Consider the following 20,094-nt stretch of genomic DNA (forward strand, 5'->3'; position numbering starts at 1 on the left):
TTAAAAAGTATAGTACATACCTATATGTAACGAAAATCTGCGCAGGCTGAAAATCGATTTTAATGTTTACAAATTTCCTTTCATAGCAACGCGACGGTACAAAAATTGGTTGTGTATACGTTATATATTAGCTTAAAGAATCCTTTAATCATGGAGGAAGAAAAAAGTAAAGAAGAACAAGAAGACTGGAAAGTTTATGAAGCGCTGAGGTGTACGGAGGTAAGCTATAAATCTTTATTTTAGAAGTTCTAAAACATAGTACTACACAGGTACCCACTTTTTGCTAATATGTAACACGTCAAGGTACACAAAAATATTAAAACATTTAGGCAATGGGTAAATAAAAGAAAATAATTTATTAGCAACTATTGCTAGCTGATAGCTTGTCAGTGTTGCGGACGTTATAAATGTCTGTGTATATGGAAAATTCTACTTTTATTCTACGTACGAGATTAATATATTATATAATTTAGACATAGACATATCATTTATTACAAAACAAAAACACACACACATAAACACACAAAATAACAATAATCAAAGAGAAAAAATTAAATAAAAGATATAATGAGAGATATATAAAAATATATTTTTTTTTCCTTTTCCCATTCGGTTCGTCTCAAGTATGTAATGCGTGTGTGGAGTGGCTGTAATTGGCCCTGGCTCAGCATTATGCTGAGGAGCAGAATGTTCCACAGCACAATTTATTACTATCACTAACACGCATTTAATTTAACTCTGTATATATATTTTATAGCATAGGTATTGAATACGACACATTTACCTTGATATATTCATTCATTCTCCAATTATCTTATATTTATTTATTTCGTAATACTACAGCTAACAAAAATTATATATAATAACAAACCATAACACTAAAATATAGCCAGAGATGGAATACATAATATTTAACAACAAAAAGGTTCAAAAATTTAAAAAAGGAAACAAACAATAAAAATTATTCAATACATTTAACTAAGTGGTACCTAATTTGGCTGTGTTGTGTGATGGTGTAAAAATGAGGCTCATGATGCCACCTGCATTTTGCGCTATGGATATTCTTAATCCTCCTTTTAACCATATTCCACGATAACTTAAATAAATCAAGGCTTAAATATTGGTCGTTGAATTATTATAAAAATATAAGAAAAAAGAGGTTCCTGATTCCTTAAAATATCTAAAGAGCATGCGCTTATCCGTACCAAGCACGGGTATTACCTATTTTCGTTTATGATTGCTAATTATGGTAATGATCCTTGACGTAATCATGCGATTGCAGCTAAGGCACTTCTTCAGGAGGAATCTAAACGATGCTTTATACTAAATAGCTTCGATTTGTTACTGGAAAAGTAAAATCTCAATTTATTGTAATCCCTCAAACCATTATTTTGCTTAACAAACATGTCGTAAATAACTTCCTAATATAATTTTAGTGAACTTGGAAGTGGATATAGTTTAAACTATGATTACTGTGTGTTGTACACACAAATATCATAAAAATATAGCATTGAACAAATATGTGTAAATATTGTTTATTTTTAAATAAACTATATTAAATAAAAAATAAAAATAATAATAATAAATATTTTTTTCTTATAACACATTAGGTTATTTTATTTACAATCAAGTATACAGTATTTAAAATTGTCTTAACCTACAAAGTAATAATAAATATTATTAAAAAGAAAATCAAAACAAATTTAAAAAGTTTGGTCCCTGTGGCAGTGTACCTTTAACGCTGGCAGCATTTCCTCGCTGTATTGCGACTATACTTACTTATTCGTTGAGTCAGGAAAGTGCGAGCTCTGGGGTTACTGGTACTATCTACTAGGCGCCAACTTAAATAACTTAACTTATTATGTAAATTATAAATGAAACCTCTCTTCTTCTATCTTAGTTAACCCTTATACTTAAATGTCCTATAAAAATACTATACTACGCCATCATGACCTATCCAGGAGCCTCTTGCGTTCAATTTCAAACTCCTAAGCTTTTCTGATTCCTGGCAGCACTGTCTTCCACGCCAGACTAGACAATTGGAAGTTTAACAAGGCGACTCTTTGACTTTTTAGAAAAAATAACAGTTATTAAGTACGTACAGTTAAATATCCTGTTACGTAAGTTGCCTTAACAACGGATATTGTATATGTAATATAACTCATAAATATCGTGCTGGCTTGCGAGGTTGAAATAGCATTTCTTATCACGCTATAGTAAAAATACTTTGATTCCCGATACCTAGTCGTCTTTTGCACGCCAACAACAACTGACTCCAATAATCATATTATATTTTAACATGGAATTGTGTAAGTTCATAATATTTTTTGTAAGACGAGGTAGTTTTGTGTATAGTTACAGATTATTACTTTATAAGTATAGTATATTCTAGAACAATGAAACAAAGGATAAGAATATTTTAGTATATTTTACTCGGCCCAAACTTACTAGATTAGACTTATGCTTAAATGTAGAACTATTTCATTTAACGGTTTAATTTTCAGATGGATCCAGAGATAGGCAATGATATAGTTACTGCTCTTAGAAGTGATTTAGCGGGATTACAGTATAAGCGCAATAAATTAATTTCAGAGGTATTTTTATGTGCTATTGCTGTACGTTAGTAATTATTCAAAAAATAACGACACCATTTTTAATTTTTTTAGAACAGTGATTTAAAAAACCAAATGTTGTCACGAGACCAGCGTATATTGGAACAACAAGTAGAAATAGATCATCTTCGCGAGCAAAATGCTCGTCAGAATGCTATCATATCATCACTCAAAAAGAAAATTCAAGATTTGGAAGAGTTCAATCGTAATTTGCAATCGTCGCAAGGTAGAAGCGATTTGACCGTTCAAACCCTACAGAGAGATAACCGATATTGCGAGGAAAAGATAAAAGATTTAGAGAAGAAGCTAAGGTCTCTCGAGTTGGATTGTCATAATGAGGAACAACAAAAGGAAAATGCTCGGTGTCAGTTTCATGACCTCATCAGAAGGTTGTCTGTGGCTTTGGACGTGGAGTTTTGCGACACAGCTCACACGCATTCGCCTGAAAGTTTAATTATAAAAGCGGCAGAACTGGTTCAAGATATAACAAGATTAAAAAGCAAATGCATGAATACAACGGAGAACTTATCAACCATCGAACAGGATTTACGCAGTTGTCGTGATAGTTTGGAAAGGGCCAACTCTGATAAAGACATTCTCCAAAGACAACTCTCTTCGCATCTTCTTGACATTGAGCGATTAAAACAAGAAAAGGAGTCTCTGGCGGTATCCAATAGAGTTTTAGAGAGAGAACTCCATGAGGCGCGAGAAAAATTTTCTCACTGTTCGAAAAATTTAAACGTCGTAACGGATAACGTGAATCAAAATGAATCAATGATTATTCAGTTAAAAGGTTTGTAGGGTTTTAGAAAACAAAATAGTTCGTAATGGTGACTAAACAGTTTCATTATTGCTTATTTTTAGAGGACTTACGACATCGAGATGAAAAATATCAAAGATTACAAACAGAGTTTCGTAATACTATGGAATCTATTGCAATCCTGCTAAGCCTGCCAACTCGCTTCGTTGAAGCTCATGAGAGTACTATTAAGGACCGAATTAGAGAAATACTTAGCGATAATAAAGATAAATCAGTGGTATGGATATCTAGATAAAACATTTTCACTATTTTAGAAAGTTTTATTTCCTATTAGTCAAAATTAATTATATTGTTTATTTGTTCTCTTTTGTTTAGTTATTTGTATGTGAAATTTGTGTATTTTTTTTTGGTTTCTGCGATTCTGATAATTAATTAATAAATCTTTACTCATAACATCTTACTAGCAACTTGAAGCTTTCCGAGACAAATTGAACCTGGAAAGCCAGCAGCTAGGCAGGACGGCACACTTGCACGACCAAGCTTCCACTCGCGTGAGAATTTTAGAGGATGAAAGAAACATGCTTGAAGGCAAAGTGCATAAGCTGGAATCAGAACTTAATGCTTTGGAACTGTCTAAGGATAACTTGCGAAAAGATAAAGCAAATGTAAGTTGGTATAAGATAGATTTTTTATCTCGTGATTTTAAAATAGATATATTACTTTTTGAAAAGTTGCTAAACTTGAATAATTAAGGAAAATACCTACACAAGTATTTACGACAATTCAATTGTATTATTAATGATGTAAGTTAGTAAAAATAAGAAAGCTAAATATGTTTTAAAATATAAATAAATTTAATGACGTAAATTCATTTCCCGACCTAATTTGTACATTGATTTTGTGTCATGGTTTATCTTCCATCCTAATACTATTAATTTATATACACATTAACTTATTGTAACGTCCCGCGAAAAATACTATTATTGTTTTAGTTCGTTGCATTCCTTGAGCGACTAAGCCGAACTCTCAATATGGATGAGTTAACACAAGACATCGGTATTGAACTCCACACTGAGTCCATTATACATAGGGCCGAGCAACTGGCGAGACTCGAGAGCGATAAAATTGTAGACAAGGTCAGTTCCAGTAACTTAGTGAAAGGAAAAACATTATTCTTTTTTATTCCAGTCACATTCAAGTATGGCAACATTACTCGACTTTTAAATAACTTGTAATATATCCAGGATAGGCCACGAGGTCCTTCGTTATGAGACAAAGAGCATTTACAGTACTGGGTACCTTTTTTTACTTACTGCCTCTGTTTAATTTACTAAATATATTTTTTATGTTTATCAATTTAACTATGTCGTAATTATCATGATATAATTTTAATTTTTAATATCTTGGCTTTTTCTTTTTTTAATACTGACTATATGATCTATATTTTAAGAAATTACTTTAAAATATCACAAATAGTATTAAACGTGTATTGTACATAGCTGCTATATTATGGATACTATGGCACACTGCCGAGGCTGCGAAGAGAAAGATCTTTTCATGACTTACCCTATTTAAAAGAAGTAAGACTGGCATGGCATTAATGGATTCACGTATTTAGGAATATAAAATAAAGATGCTTAAACATCATCAGTAAAATTTATAGTTCTAATAAAACACAAGTTACGCACGCACATTAATTACATTAATTAAAAACTCTAGTTAAAGTAATTAAATGATCACGTATCTAAGGTCTTGATTAAAATAACTCGTAGATAGCGTCATCTAGTAACATAATTTCAATATCGATTCATTATTTTAGATTAGTTAGTACATACAAATTGCATGTAATTTATGATAATGTGTCGGTAAATCATAGTTGAAATTATTTTACACTAAATATAAGATTTAGTCCTACTCCATAACTTATAAATAATGTAAACTCCTGAACTTATTTTTAAACATTCCTTCGAATGAAGAGAGACTAAAGAACAGTTTATTTTAATTCGACGATTCTTCTGTCATTGAATACAAACTGTGAAATAAATATATACTACTGAGCATTATGTTCAGTTTTTTTTAAATAATTCAAAGGGCCATAAAAGGGCCTTTTAGCTTTCACCTTAGTTAAAAGTACCTAGGTTCTTGTAAAAATTAAAACCTTAAATATTTCAGACCGCAGTCGTTTATCAACTGCAACGTCGAATACGTATTTTAAGAGAACAACTTCAGAGGAAAGACTTACATTTAGACTTACTGCGTCGGAAGCTTAGTGTTCAAGTAGGTTTAGTAATCTTAGATGACTTTTCAATTAAATTATATTAGTAGCCACTATCATATAGTCATGATCATAGAACAATGTCGGATTAGAAAAAAATCCAAAATCCACTTTTTATCATATTTGGATACTACATTGACTAAATATTAGGATACATTAAAAAAACATCCATATGTTTTAAATTTCAAATTAATCAGTCGGTAAAGTGACGGATTTGATAGTATCATGTGATTTTTCTAGAAAACTGTGTAATTTAATGTTATTATTTTTATTTTGTTTCAAAACAAACCCTTTTGTTTGCTTGTATGCTATTTTTCATAATAACAGAATATGTATTAAAATAGTTATGACAAAAACTAACATGATTATATTATTTTGAAATGGCTGCCCTATAAAGTTTACTATTTGTCAGAGCCGTCACTATTCCACGATATGACGATTTATAATATTAAAAACAAAGTAAAAAAAATCCTATGGAAAAGTTCATTTCAGTGCTTTAATTTTCGTAATAAATATTTATATTTTTTATTAAATTCGATGTGTAGGTAATTATTTCGCTTTACAAGTACAATACAAACCCCATTCATAAAAACTAAATCACTTTAATTGCACTCTTGGATATTCGTCTCTTTCTATCAATTTATGTTTATGCTGTGATAAAAAGAGAAGGGTGTGTAACAATGATACTGGGATAAATTATTAGGACGAGAGTTCTCGAGTTCGAGCCGTGCTTCAAGCTGAAAGGGATGAAGCAATGAGCCGTAGCAAGAAGCTAGCTCGCCAGTGTGACAAGCTAAATGTCCAACTGAGTGATGCTCGTTCCCAACTTCGCGATCTTAATGCACAACTGGCTGATGCTGCAGAATACAAGGTAATATATTAATATTAATAAAAATAATAATTAATATAATATAAGAGATGTATACACAATTAGCAACGTGCCCCGTATCTCTTATATGGGGTGTGGAGCAAACCTATGTCTATTCATTAATAATGTTTCAAGGAAAGTACGTCAACCAACTAAGTTGACATAATGTTGTTCTTGTCGGTCTTGTATATATAGTTGCGCGAAGTTTGTATGAAAAATTGGATGCTTCCTTGGGTACAGCTGCCAATTGCCATCGTGGTCGATAAGTAACAAACTGGAGCGTATCATTACGGCTCTCGGTGTAGTACTTGACAGATTGATTGAGTTATTACATGCGCACGTGTCGTTTAAACCATGCGCAAACATTCCTTCACCAGCCCAAGATTAAATGCCCAAAAATTAAAACAAAAACAGGTTTGTCAAAGAAAACTTAGATCCTGGCAGTGATTTTTAAACAGTTGACAAGTAAATAACTTACATTGTATTCTATAAAAACTGTAATTAAAGTAATCATCAGCATACATATTTATCGATAATGCGGAAGTATGATAACTAGTTGATTAGACAGAGCAACGTATATATAAGGTAAAAGTACATTTGGTTTACGTAATTTATAGAAGATAAAAAAGACAAAAAAAACTATTAAAGGAAGTATTTATGCGATAATCAGTCACGATTCCGCGAATATGTAGCTGCAATAGATTGCACCTATGAATTATTTGTATCTATAAATACAGGAACAAACCTTTATGGCCTCTGATTTTTTATAGACAAGTAGATGATCAGCCTTCAGTACGTTGGTCACACTGAAAATGTTTAGAACTGGTCAGTTAGAAACATTGCTAATGAAATCTTTTTTTGAATTTCAATTTTAGAACTCTTTGGTAACCTAATGTAGTATATTGCATTCATTTTTCATTTGTTTTTGTGAATTGGTGGAAATAAAAACTCTTGTGTTTACTTGAAACTGGCATAAAGTTAAAACTATTACCATAATATTTAAAAAAAAACTCTTGTTACACGTGAAAAGGAAACTAACGCGAGAAAATGTTCGATCAATGATTTATTATAATTTTCGTTGTGTGCTTACTCAACAACAAAGCTATGATAGGCTGCGATTAGCATTTCTTAATGAAGCCCCATCTTGTGCCACTATTTACAATTGGTTTAACGAGTTTAAGCGTAGATGTTACGTGCTGTGCGAAGCATGATAGAGGAAGATAAGAGTGTGACCTATCAGCAGATACGGGCAAGCCTATATGCATAATTAATTCGGGTCTAACAAAGCCAGTGTTTATTGTGTGCAAAAAATAATTGGTGCATAGACCGGGTTCCTATGACCTCAATCTCTAGACTAACATTGCTCAAATACGAAGGTAATTATTATACTAAATTTCCTTTGAATTTTACGAATACCTATGGGATTTATATTCAAAATTAAAAAATCAATACCGTAACAATCTTGGTCTCAGATTTCTTTATAAGTGTTGTGTCACACTAGATATGTTAGTCGGAACTCCCACTAGTTCTTTTCTATAAAAAGTGCATTTTTGAGCTGCATTTTTCAAAAAAAAAACGTACTGATATGCTCGTATTCTGATCGATATTTTAAATATAGAACCCGGATGTTAAGTACACGTCGTTAACCCTTAAACATCAAGATATCGGCTAGTCTCGCTTAACTCTGATCAATTTGCGTTATAGACACTTTACGTAGTTAATAACAGCATATAAACTACTCGAAGTGGATTTACTGGAATATTCTCTAGAAGGTTAAAGTAATTACTTTGTGTAAATCTTATTGTAGCGAACCGTTTACCTGCGCGATTATTTATCTGATTCTCTACCATAAATTTGCTAAAGTCTACTCGATAGCCTTTAAGTATAATATTATATTATTGAATATTCTGACGTACTATTATTACGGTAACGTTAATTAAAATAGTTTTGGCTTTTATGATTAAGGTTTTAGCATTTTTTTTACCATATGAGTAGTAAAAAATAATTCTGAAGTATTTTGCCATATGAGTGGTATTGCATTGTGTAATAATACAATATTTACGAAAGACAGCAAAATAACTAACATAATGCGATTACCGTGCAAAATAAGTAAAGTTGAATTATAAAGTTTTAGGTTTTCACTGGGTTTATTGCACCTAACAGATTACATCGCTTGAACGAGCCAGGAAGATCGAAGAGCTGCAAAAGAAGATAGATGAAGCTGAACTATTAAGAGCTCGGTATAATCGCAAGGTCAGCGTTCTGAAAGACCAAGTACGAGCTACTGGGGAGACCTTCGAACAAGAGAGAACCAGTACGGAGCACCAATTAAGTATTCTAAGAGATGACCTAGCCAGGACCAAAGAGGCACTCGTGGAATGTCAGAGGCGGGAGGCACAATTGCAAAGCTTTAGGTATGAGTAGAAATATAATAAAATATGAAACTTATAATAATAACCGCCCGTTTTATTTTCAATCATGACAAAAAAGTAATGATATACAGCTTAGATTTTTACATTTTATACTTTATTTTTATCTTGTTCTCCTATATATCTTATATCCTAGCTACCTTCAGTACGAGTCGATCGGAACCCCTTCACGGGTAAAGGCCTCTTCCAGCTTTTTTCAACCGACTTCGTCCATGGCTTTCTTTCTCCATTCGCTTCCTGCTACCGCTTCTATTTCTTCTATCCACCTTTATTCTTTGGGGGCGCCCTCTTCTCCTTCTTCCTCTTGGTCCTTTCCATATAGTTGTATTAAGTACTGAGTGTGCGCTTATGCGAATGAGTTGGGTCAATCATATTCATTAAGCGTGATATTCGGTAGTGGGCAGACCTATTTAAAAAAAGGCGTTGTTAAGCGCCTATCGGGTACCTCCGCATTGTTAGGCGAATTATTATTTCTTTAAAAAAGAAAAACTAGTAAAACTAAACTAAACTTTGTAGTTGGAAGTGTAATTAATGTATTTTTTAGGTTTTTGTTTAATTTATGTTCACCGTAATAATTAATTATTGTCGTGTATTTTAGTATAAATAATATATATAACTATACTATAGAAAATGCATTATAATATATGATGTGATTTACTTTAATAAATTAATTGTTTAAACCTTAATTACTATATAACATGTGTAATATAGCAGATATACAAAATAGACAAGACATTATATTTAACTTAGCATTTAATTTCAGGCACTCCATAGCAAAGCTACTAGGTATACTCGTTCCATCTTCTGTGTCAGACTTTGAGATGGTATCTCGACTGCAGAAGTTAATAGATGCTCATCACGACTTCACAACAGTGTCTCGACGGTACGACGACCCTGCCTTATTGAGGGCTTCCTCAAGGTCACCTCCACCTTCTAGGTGTAGGACAAGGACACCTGATAGGTATTTATATCTAATAATATTTCTAAGCACTTGTTCCCCCGATTGAACCGCGTTTATTTATATTTTTACACGTCTTTATCTAATGTTTGGCGTGCGTAATCCGTATAAACCGCGGAACATTCCAGAAAAGCTGTCGTCTCAAATATTAACACGTAGTTTATAACGTAAATTCTAGCTGTAATTCATATTACCTTTTATTATTTTAATCCCTTGAAAAAGTATCAACTTTTTTAAAATCTGTGCATTGATGTGTTTTTTATAGTACTAATGAATATGTGTAATTAATTATATAATTTTTTACACGTTCTTTAAGATTTGTCATACTTAAACATTAGAGTTTACTTTATCGAACTTCAGTTAAAGATAATGTTGTATAGGTCCCTCCGCTACGACGACTCTGGTTACGCGGATCCCGCGTTCGACCTCGAGGACGAACTATACAAGAGTCGAGCCCCTTTGTGACAGTCGCGACGTCGCGCCCGCTTCTAGTCTTGAAGATGCTGAGGCGCACATCAAATACATCATTTTTACTTAAACAACATGAGACGCTATGATTCGTTACTTATTCATTAAAATAATAATATATATAATTGTTTCATGTTTGATAACGTCTCTGATTTCATTTTAGACTAACATAGTTAAGGATAGTATCAATAATATCAGTAATCGTTTATCAAGGTAGTTCTTTAAAAATATCGTGTTTTAATGTTTTTAACAATATCTATAGGAAGTTAATCAAAAGATCTCATGTTTTATTTTGTTAATATCTTTATTTCAATTTTATCTTCTAAAAAATATTTTTTGTCACTTATCGAGAATGACGGGCGTTTTTAGTTTACTTGGTGGAAGGTAAGATACAAGCTAAGGTAACTTACGATTGCCTAAAAAAATCCCATTTGCTCCTCTTTATATTTTGCCCTTTAAGTATCCCTTAAAATAATATAATACTTGAACTTCCAATATCTTTGTTTGAAGGTTTGAAAGTAAATATGAAAAATATTTCAGCACTAAAATTAAAGTAATATTTATTAAAATAATTACCTGTTAGACACTGATAGTATTTTAAACAAGTACAAAGTTGGGTTTATCAAGGATGTAATTAAAACGCGGAAGGAAATGTCACCAAACATTGACATGACAACAGAATGTAATCATAGCAAAATATATACATATTTATTAAAATAGCAATATCCTTTTGTATAAATTCAAAAGGTAAAATGATGTCTCAATTTTAAATAAACGTGTTTATTTATCAAATTTATCTTGGACCCTAAAAATCATCAAAAAACACAGAAAACTTTTGTAAACATATACATATTTACTACCTGCTAGATTCATGAAAGGAATACTTTTTTGGCATTTTTGACTATAGTAATTTTATCTAGTTAATATAAACCTCACCTTCATTATTTATAAGAATAACTTAACTAGCATTGAATTGTGTTATGGTAAAAATTGGTTTAGTAACCTATCACTTTCAAATATAAAAACACAAACTAGTTTTAATTTTGTAATACATAATAAATACTGTTAATAATTTTTATAACGCACGTTTATAAAATACAAAGTATTAGAATTTATTGAGTTCTCGTTCCCGTTGTATTTTTAATAAATTATTATGTTTAAAAATCAATCTTAAAATTGGTTTTAAATAATACCGTTACGCTGAATTTATTTATCTGTACTATAAATGTTTATTGTTCGTTTTACATTCAATTAAAATTAAAAAATGATAACAATTAATCAAATGTTAATAATGCAAATTTCTTTGAGTTTCTATTGTTGTTAGCTATGTTTATTTAGTCATTATAAGTACACATCTAATTTAATGATAGAATAAATGACGTATCGATACTTTTATGTAGTAATTTTACACGTTTGGTAGTTTAGTTGTAAGTCTAAAGCCCCACTGAAATAAGGTACAGTAGTAAGTATTTTTATTGTTATATTCTATTTAAAAAATATTAACTAAGTCGTTTCTAATAGTATCAAAACCATTGTATTCAATATATGTAAAACACTTTCCAAGATTTGTACTTTTATCTCACCATTTGACAATGAAGCGTTATCCTGGCTATATTTACTTATACAATATTCTATGAAATAAATTTCCAGCCGTGCGAAGCTTGACCTGTAGTACATTATATAAATAATCATTCCACGAAAAATTCCACAAAGATGTTAGATGATGTAGAAAATTAATATGTAAATGTGTGTTCAATATACTTATTAATTAAAAATAGTTTATATATTAGAAAATAATCTATATCTACAATAAACTAACATTTATGCTACTTTCAAAACATATAATAATTTCGGAACAAATCGGCCATCAACAATTGTTATTTGTGGCAACACATTGTGAGGTAGAAGCATTTTATTAAATAAATTTTGAGGGTAATTTTTTTCTGGTCAAAATTACAAATTGTGAATTGTATTCGATTGCCTCAGTTCAATTTCAGCTATGTTCTTGTATACAACTATCCTGATTTTAATTCTAAATCCCGGTAAGGAAAATACTTTATTTTTTGTTTAATCTACAAAAGTCGAATATGTAAAATAGTGTTCATTGCAATTTGTATTCCAGCAATACAGATAAAATAAAAGATTTCTTCGTTATCTCTGTCGCCATATTGTCTGATTTACCTAACCTTTAAGTGTAACATGTGTTTAACAAAGTGGAGTACAATTATGTTTACCTTAAAAGGAGCTAAGCATTTCAAATATGTATACATTTGTAGTAATGAGAATCGTATCATAAGATGCATAATTAATTTAACGTTCAGTTTGCTACTTATCAATGTTGAAAGATAATTTATTAAGTGCCAAGAAAATATATAACAATAATCATAATTTCAAAGACTATTAAAGAAATTAAGTATTTTGACCACCATTGAATACTGAATATACAATCAACACCTTAGCTGCTTTGGAGCCCCCGACTTTTTTAAAACTAAAATATAAACAAGTGAAACTATAGAATAACGTTAATCAAATTTATAATACATTTTATGATTTAGATATGTCGAAGTCACGTTACGTTGGATTGAATGAAGATGAAGAGCAATTATATAGAACTGCATATGATACACCCTCATACCAAGATGATTGCGATGATGAAGACTTACATATTGGGAATCTGGACTTGGTTAAAGACGGCCTGTGGGCTTTGAAAGCAAAAGTCAAAGAATTAAAGGCATTCAACAAAGCCTTAGTGGCGAATTTGCTTACCACGAAACTTAAACTGAAGGAACTGTTGATGAATAAAGTACTTGAAAAGAAAGAAAAGATTGAAGCGTTTAAAAAGGACAAACATATAAAATATCAGGTACTTTTTATAAATAATTGACTCAAGATTGTGTGCCTAATATACCATTAAACGGTTAATTACTAACGAATATCAGAGAACAAAAAGGAAAAAGATTTTTTAAGATTAAACTAACAAAGATTTTCTTTGAATATATATGTTTACGTTAGTTAATTACGAATTCTACAATCGTATAAGTATCACATTGTCACATAAATTGAAAATATTACTTATTGAAGGTCTAGGTTAAATTTTAACCTTAATATGGATCAACGTTTAAGTGAAAGCCGAGGCGTATACATTGAACGACCTTTAAAATTCCTTTAAATGCCAAAACAATACGACACAAAGAAATTTTAATTTATCTATATATCTTTTTTCTTTATTTCAGTTGCAAGATCCGCCATATTCACAGTACCCTGCAATTCCTCATGGTTACGACCCCTACATTGGAATGTAAAGTTAAATTGTCAAGTATTTTGCGCAGGACGCTTTTATAAAGAATAGTAAAGTTTTTTTAGCAAAACTTTACGTAATTTATGTAATTTTTAAAATGTATTTAAATATTTTTAAAGTATTAAATTTGTAACTTTAAAATGAAATAAATTTAACAAAATGGCTCATAAATTATATCCTTTTATTCAAAATATATATTTACCTAATCAATATTATGCAATATTACTGTATGGAATTTAAAAAAAAAATTACCCAATTGATGATTTGCTACGCAGTTCGTAGCTCGCAGTAAACGACATCAACGCAGCAACCTAGCACGTGCTAGTTTAATCATGTCATCTCCTGTTTCCCGTCACGCATACAAGCTAAGACGTCATCAGTTCTTAAGAAAGTGCATTACATAAATTAAATTCTTAATTGTAAGGTCATAAGTAATCGTTACTGTTGAACAGAGTAGTTAAACGCGGCGCGCGCGCTGGGCACACGTGTACTAGAAGTGGTCGCTCTTACAGATTCGTTGATCGAATACAAAATAAGAGACCTCGCTTAGTTTTACACTGCGCTAAAAGTGCCTTCTCAAGTGAATAATGACATACAAGTGATACCTAAAGGATATCTTTCGAAATGTTTTATGTAATTATTCCTTTCCAAGTGGATATGTCGCTATCTATTCAGTAATACCATCTATTGACACAGTGGGGCATATCGTCCCGTCACGAGATGAGGATCAAACTTGTATGGATATTATTTTTGGTAGGTATTTATTATCTACGTCATATATATAACATAATATTTGTATCATATGACTAATACAACAAATGATTGTTTATCTATTGGCTTTAAAATATTTTGCACGCCACTAATAGAATATCTTTGGAATGGCGTAAGAAATTGTATAAATGCTATTTATTTCACAGCAAGGTAAATACGTAGACGTATAAACGCCAACAGCCCACATCACTCACTTTATACATTTAACCTTCAATAACGGAACAAATAGAAAATAGTTGAAAATAATATTTCATGGCTAATTCAAGGGGCGAAAACAATGGTATGGTTTTGAAACCATAAAAGGGTGATAATCATTCTCATAGAACAGCTAAATATTGCCACGAAAATGTACGTTTCCATGGAGTAATGGAAGGTTTTGTCTTTATCTTGAATAAAAATGGTAAAAAAATCTGCCAACCGCTGGAATGTTATGTTTTATCCATATAGTTAGTGGCTAACATTTGTTGATCAACTATATCAGTATGACTTGATAGTATTATTTTTAATGTATATTATATACAACTAAGAGTATATATTTATAAAATTGACTTAAAAACTTAAAGGTAACTCTAATAGCATATTATATTTGTTTGCACGTACATCCCTGTAATAAAAGTCCTATCTAACTTGAGCTTTACATCGTGAGTCGTGACTATGTAAATATGTTAATCGCACTAAATATATACGTAACTGAAGTATTTGTCCATATGATATCCGCTAACTTATAACCGAAACAAATTCCATAAACTAGTTAGCGATAAGGCCGCCCGTTGCCTTATAACTTATGTATTGCTTTTTTTATTTTTTTATATGTATGTTTTTGTATAAGGTAATAAAGTGTAAATAAATAACACTATGATTTTTTTGCAGTTGAATGGAATAATACTCTATAAAAATATGAATATAAAAGTACCTCTAGGGACCTACGAAACAAAAAGAAAGTTAGTTAAATTTATAGTTATGCCGTTTTCATGTTTTATGCAAATGCAATAAAATCCTCGGTTGAGTTTATTTCAAAATTACAGTATTGAGTAATCAACAAAATTATATTATTTAAAATTGTAGTTTCAGATATGAATAAGTAATTATAAGATAATTAAGGAATGTAGAATTCAGACATTTAACAAAAAAAAATGACGCGTATATCGTAAGTAAAAACATGATACAATAATAAATGTCACTGTGATCTTTAATAAACTTGATCTGTACATACAAATTTCAATCCAGTTTAGGACGAAACGAGTCTAGGTATTACTTCCTTAAAATACCTATTTAACAAGTAGGTACCTGTTATTATAGCATGACCTCAAATTATGTTGAATGTCGATACGAAACAACTGGGTACCATGGGATTATGTCTGTATGATTAGGAAAATATTTTAATATTTTGACTTACAAAGCGAGTTCATATATCAAAAATTTACGTAGTATATTATACCTAGTTACTATTAGGTATGGCTTCAATTGAAATAACGAACGATCAGAAATCTGCATATTTAGAGATTTTTCTGATTAAAATACGAAGTATTCTACGAGTGCATATACATACTTAATCTTATTTCATATCATATAGCTTCATTTAAATAAAATTCCTCACGATCTGGTAAATCTGAACTGGTTATCTTGCCTTGTCATGCACTCAATAAGAACCTTCTAAAGGTAATAAAGACAATGGAAACGCATTTTTATATTCGATATGCACAATGATTTATAAAACCATAAATTTGAACTTTTAAATTACCTTTTATGAAATCTTAATATGCGACAATTTATTGGATAGTTATTATTTTAGTTTGTATCTACACAATGAAAAAACTTGAATCAATTCATTAATCATAACTTCATATTTTCATATGATTCAAACCGTTTTTCTATGATTTTTAGTGCTACTTAGATTAGTATAACACAGGCAAATACTGTAAATATATATGCATTAAATAATAAGTAATAATACCCTTCAAATACACTTATTTGTAGTAACTAGAAAACTCATACATAGACCGAACATACTTCTAACGAAACATAATTACGTGGTGTCGAAATGTACTAAAATCAGCAAATCTTCTAGCAAGGCTACATACAACACGAGTTATTAAATAGACTATTCATATTACCATTTTTTTCTTTAGAAAAGATACTCTAAGAAGCTAAAAAAGGTAGTAACATATAATCAGTTGCTACTTCCTTTAATTTCAATTATAAAGGCGTTTAAATAGATAAAAGGTTTCCGAAGGCCGACTTGTGTGCGTTTACAATCATATCTAAGCTAATTGTAATTATATTAATTGGAATAAATCATTTTTAAATAAAACTTGGTGCATTTTTAGTTAAATTGGCCGAAGCTAAAGTATTGTATGACTAATTGACTATGTTTTATCGTATAGATAAATAGAAGTGATGTATATAATTTTTTTTCCTGTAATGATTTTCTTTGTTTTGCTACTAGTAAGTCACTAATGTTCTAGCTCTAGGTTCTATATAGATTTGTAAGTGTAAATAGTAAGTAAGTTAAGCAAACAAGTCTGATCTAAGACATGAGCCAAAGCCTTAACAATTTTCATGGTGACGGCGCGCGTATTAATTATTAACTCTTGATGTTAGCACTAATATATCGTCTATACAAAGTCATATGCGTACATAAATACTATTTTCAAATTGTGTTAATTATAAATAATAAATAATTTATAACACATAAAATTCTTTGGATGTAACTACTTAGTTTGGTTCAGGGCATATGTATGCGAATTTCCATCTGAGTACTTAACTAACATATTATAAAAGTTTTGTTCGATTTCTTTTACTCACAGCGCAAACACAATTTGAATAAAAGAGACGATCGATTTCAATCTTTCAATTAAATATATAGCCAATAAGAAGTTAAATCAGTGTACTATTTCTTATGGGTACTAAGATTTAAATTGTGTTATTTAATAGAAACTTATTAAGGATAACGAAACTTGATACCAGCTTGTCCCCATTTTTTATCACTGGCGTCTGTTCGGCGATTGACCAGTACAGGTTTCAAGTAATATAATATATTTCTCGTGTCTTTAGAGCTCCATAATCGATTATATTTAAAATGAATCATTTGAAATCATGACAATTATATATAAGTCATATAACTGTATTTCTAATAAACCAGTATAAATGGGGATTTAAGTCGTTGTTTCTTAAGTTTTTTAAATGTGACTATTTTCGCAACCTTAAAATCCTTTCTAATATATTTTTTGTAATTTAAAAATTTGAATCTTGAATTAAAAGAATCTTACAACCTGGCCGGTTAGTTATTCTTTTTTTAAAAGAAAAATTTATATAGGTTCATTTCTGTAGTCTAGATATCAACACCTGAATACAAGGCCATTGTGCGGTCACTGACAGCCACTCGTCGTTGCTAGGCCATTCAATTAATGATTTCCGCCCTCGTTTGAGTACTTGAACTACATAACCACAAAAACTTATAATGTATTCTTCACGACAATAATGTATAAACCACTACAAACATAAAAATATCTTATTTCATCCTTACTTTCTGTTTTAATAGTATTTACAATGTAAAAGAAATTTATATATACATAAATCCCCAAACAAATTGTTATATTGTCGTAACTTCGACTTGACATTCCTAAAGATACTTAAGGGACAATAAAGCCTTAACATTTATGGTAATAATACAATATTTATTATAATGCTTAATTTCGTATTCAATGACAGTGATAAGTATTAATGGAATGAAATATAGAACACACACAAGCCCAGAAAAAAGGAATCCTGAATTATTGACGCTCGACTACCTCTTCCACATTTTTATAGGTTGAAGTGGCATTTAAACATTTTATTTTACATAGAGGTGGCAAAATTTACTTTTAATTGTTGAACATATGTTGTCATTTATTTACGCGAGTATCACAAATTTCAAAGGAGTTTAATTATAACAGTTTTACAATTAAATTATTCATGTTTATTTTAAAATTAAAGACTGTCTCGAGATGTGTGTGTTTTGTTTTTACAACAATAATGGTCATAATTCTAAAAAGTCATAATTTTCACGAAAAAATTCTAAAGCGAGTAACATAACCTAACGAAAACTGAATAGCATATCATTTTAATACATTTTAAGACAAATCTTATATTAGGTATGTTCTAAATATTATTTTGTTATTTGCAGATTTTGCCGTTTATATTGGTAAGGACGCAACCAATACAGACTCAAATTCCACCGCAAACTTACAGAAATGACGACCAAAAAATAAATTCTGCTCAATTATTACCAAAGCAAGAACATAAATCAGATGAAGACGGCCAGATAATATCTGTTAGGATAACGTCTTCCGTGGCTGTTGGAAGAGGATCATTTGATGGAAAACCAGGTCTTGGAACTCACGACATTGAGCGGACTACGATTGAACCTATCACAACATCCACTGCTGATTTTACAGGATCTTTTGACACAGATACCAATTATGAATCAATGACTACTACTTTTCAGACAACAGAAGCTTTGACAGATTATCCACCCCATCTTGCTGGTGCTAATATTGAGTTTATAAAACAACTTCAAGCTAAAAAAGAATCACGAGCTTTACTTATATCTGAACCAGCATATCAAATACCAACGAGTTATGAAATGTCAAATAACACAGAACAAGATCCATTATTACAGGAAACGATTATTGGTAATGTAAATGAAAATGATAAAGTAATGGAAGATATTCCGCTAGCTAGATCAATTCCCCTATCTTATTCATCTAAAAGTTTTATTCACAGACAAGGAGATAATAATCAAAAACTAACAACTGTCAGTTTTAACATAGTGCATGAGACACCAAAGCTATTAAATTACAATAAACAAAATTCAGCTAGTAGCGATACAAATCTCTCTGGAGAGAAGTTTTACAATGAACCTGCAAGAGTTTACAGCGAACCTGCTAAAATTTATAGTGAACCTGCGAAATATTATAGCGAACCTGCTAAAATTTATAGTGAACCTGCGAAGTTTTACAGTGAACCAGCAAAAGTATATAGTGTACCTGCTAAAATTTATAGCAAACCAGCAAAATATTACAGCGAGCCAGCGTCATTACATTTATCTCAAAAATCAATTCCACCTAATCGCAACGAATGGCTTCCCCAAACTGGTACTACTAATTTCTCTAGTACTTATAGTACTACGCCCTCTAATCACCCTTACATAAAAAACGTAGACAAAATAATTGAACATCAACCTGAGAAGAACTACGAAATTGAGGAAAAAGTAAGCGTTCAGACTGATGGTCGCAGTCACGGTGAACAAGCTAACAATCCTGAAAATTGCAAACAAGAAAACTGTAAAGTAGGATATGTTGTGGAAGGAAGACAATTTAGAAAATACCGCGTAGAAGAAAGGACATCAGACGGCTTCATAGTCGGAGAATATGGAGTAGTGAGAAACGAAGACGGGGCGTTGAGAGGAGTCCGGTACACGGCAGACAGTGAAGCTAGTCCTCGTCTCATTCACGATGCACTTATGAAGTTCCTACAGCTCAAGTAGAATAAATTTATTTACATTAAACTTTTGCTCAGTTTCCATGTTGCCATTTTGAAACGATAAACCGTTTTGACTGCTTATTTTTAGTTCACTAAGTTGTTTAAATAAAAGTGTATTGAGACTGATTTAAG

General features: G+C 30.8%; 3 protein-coding genes across 5 annotated transcripts; all 3 read left to right on the forward strand.

The window, feature by feature from the left end:
* The first annotated feature begins 12 nt into the window (after positions 1-12).
* On the forward strand, positions 13-10,479 carry LOC125052292 (coiled-coil domain-containing protein 170-like). 3 transcript variants are annotated; one of them, XM_047653039.1, is made up of 11 exons: positions 13-219; positions 2,505-2,594; positions 2,667-3,405; positions 3,477-3,649; positions 3,837-4,037; positions 4,365-4,508; positions 5,545-5,649; positions 6,351-6,518; positions 8,679-8,929; positions 9,708-9,905; positions 10,283-10,479. In XM_047653039.1, the coding sequence occupies exons 1-11, from the start codon at positions 151-153 to the stop codon at positions 10,365-10,367; spliced, it is 2,223 nt and encodes a 740-aa protein (XP_047508995.1). In that variant the 5' UTR covers positions 13-150; the 3' UTR covers positions 10,368-10,479. The 3 variants fall into 3 exon arrangements, with proteins under 3 accessions (XP_047508995.1, XP_047508997.1, XP_047508996.1); XM_047653040.1 differs by lacking the exon at positions 13-219 and adding an exon at positions 2,159-2,309; XM_047653041.1 differs by lacking the exon at positions 5,545-5,649.
* A 1,781-nt stretch (positions 10,480-12,260) lies between these two features.
* On the forward strand, positions 12,261-13,831 carry LOC125052299. Its single transcript, XM_047653048.1, has 3 exons — positions 12,261-12,412; positions 12,926-13,233; positions 13,604-13,831. The coding sequence occupies exons 1-3, from the start codon at positions 12,370-12,372 to the stop codon at positions 13,670-13,672; spliced, it is 420 nt and encodes a 139-aa protein (XP_047509004.1). The 5' UTR covers positions 12,261-12,369; the 3' UTR covers positions 13,673-13,831.
* Positions 13,832-14,133: 302 nt separating this feature from the next.
* Positions 14,134-20,088, forward strand: LOC125052294. Its single transcript, XM_047653042.1, has 2 exons — positions 14,134-14,421; positions 18,605-20,088. Exons 1-2 carry the CDS (start codon positions 14,389-14,391, stop codon positions 19,964-19,966), a joined length of 1,395 nt encoding a protein of 464 aa, XP_047508998.1. The 5' UTR covers positions 14,134-14,388; the 3' UTR covers positions 19,967-20,088.
* Positions 20,089-20,094: the final 6 nt, after the last annotated feature.

This window comes from Pieris napi, chromosome 9 (assembly GCF_905475465.1).
Source record: "Pieris napi chromosome 9, ilPieNapi1.2, whole genome shotgun sequence".
Taxonomy (NCBI): Eukaryota; Metazoa; Arthropoda; class Insecta; order Lepidoptera; family Pieridae; genus Pieris; species Pieris napi.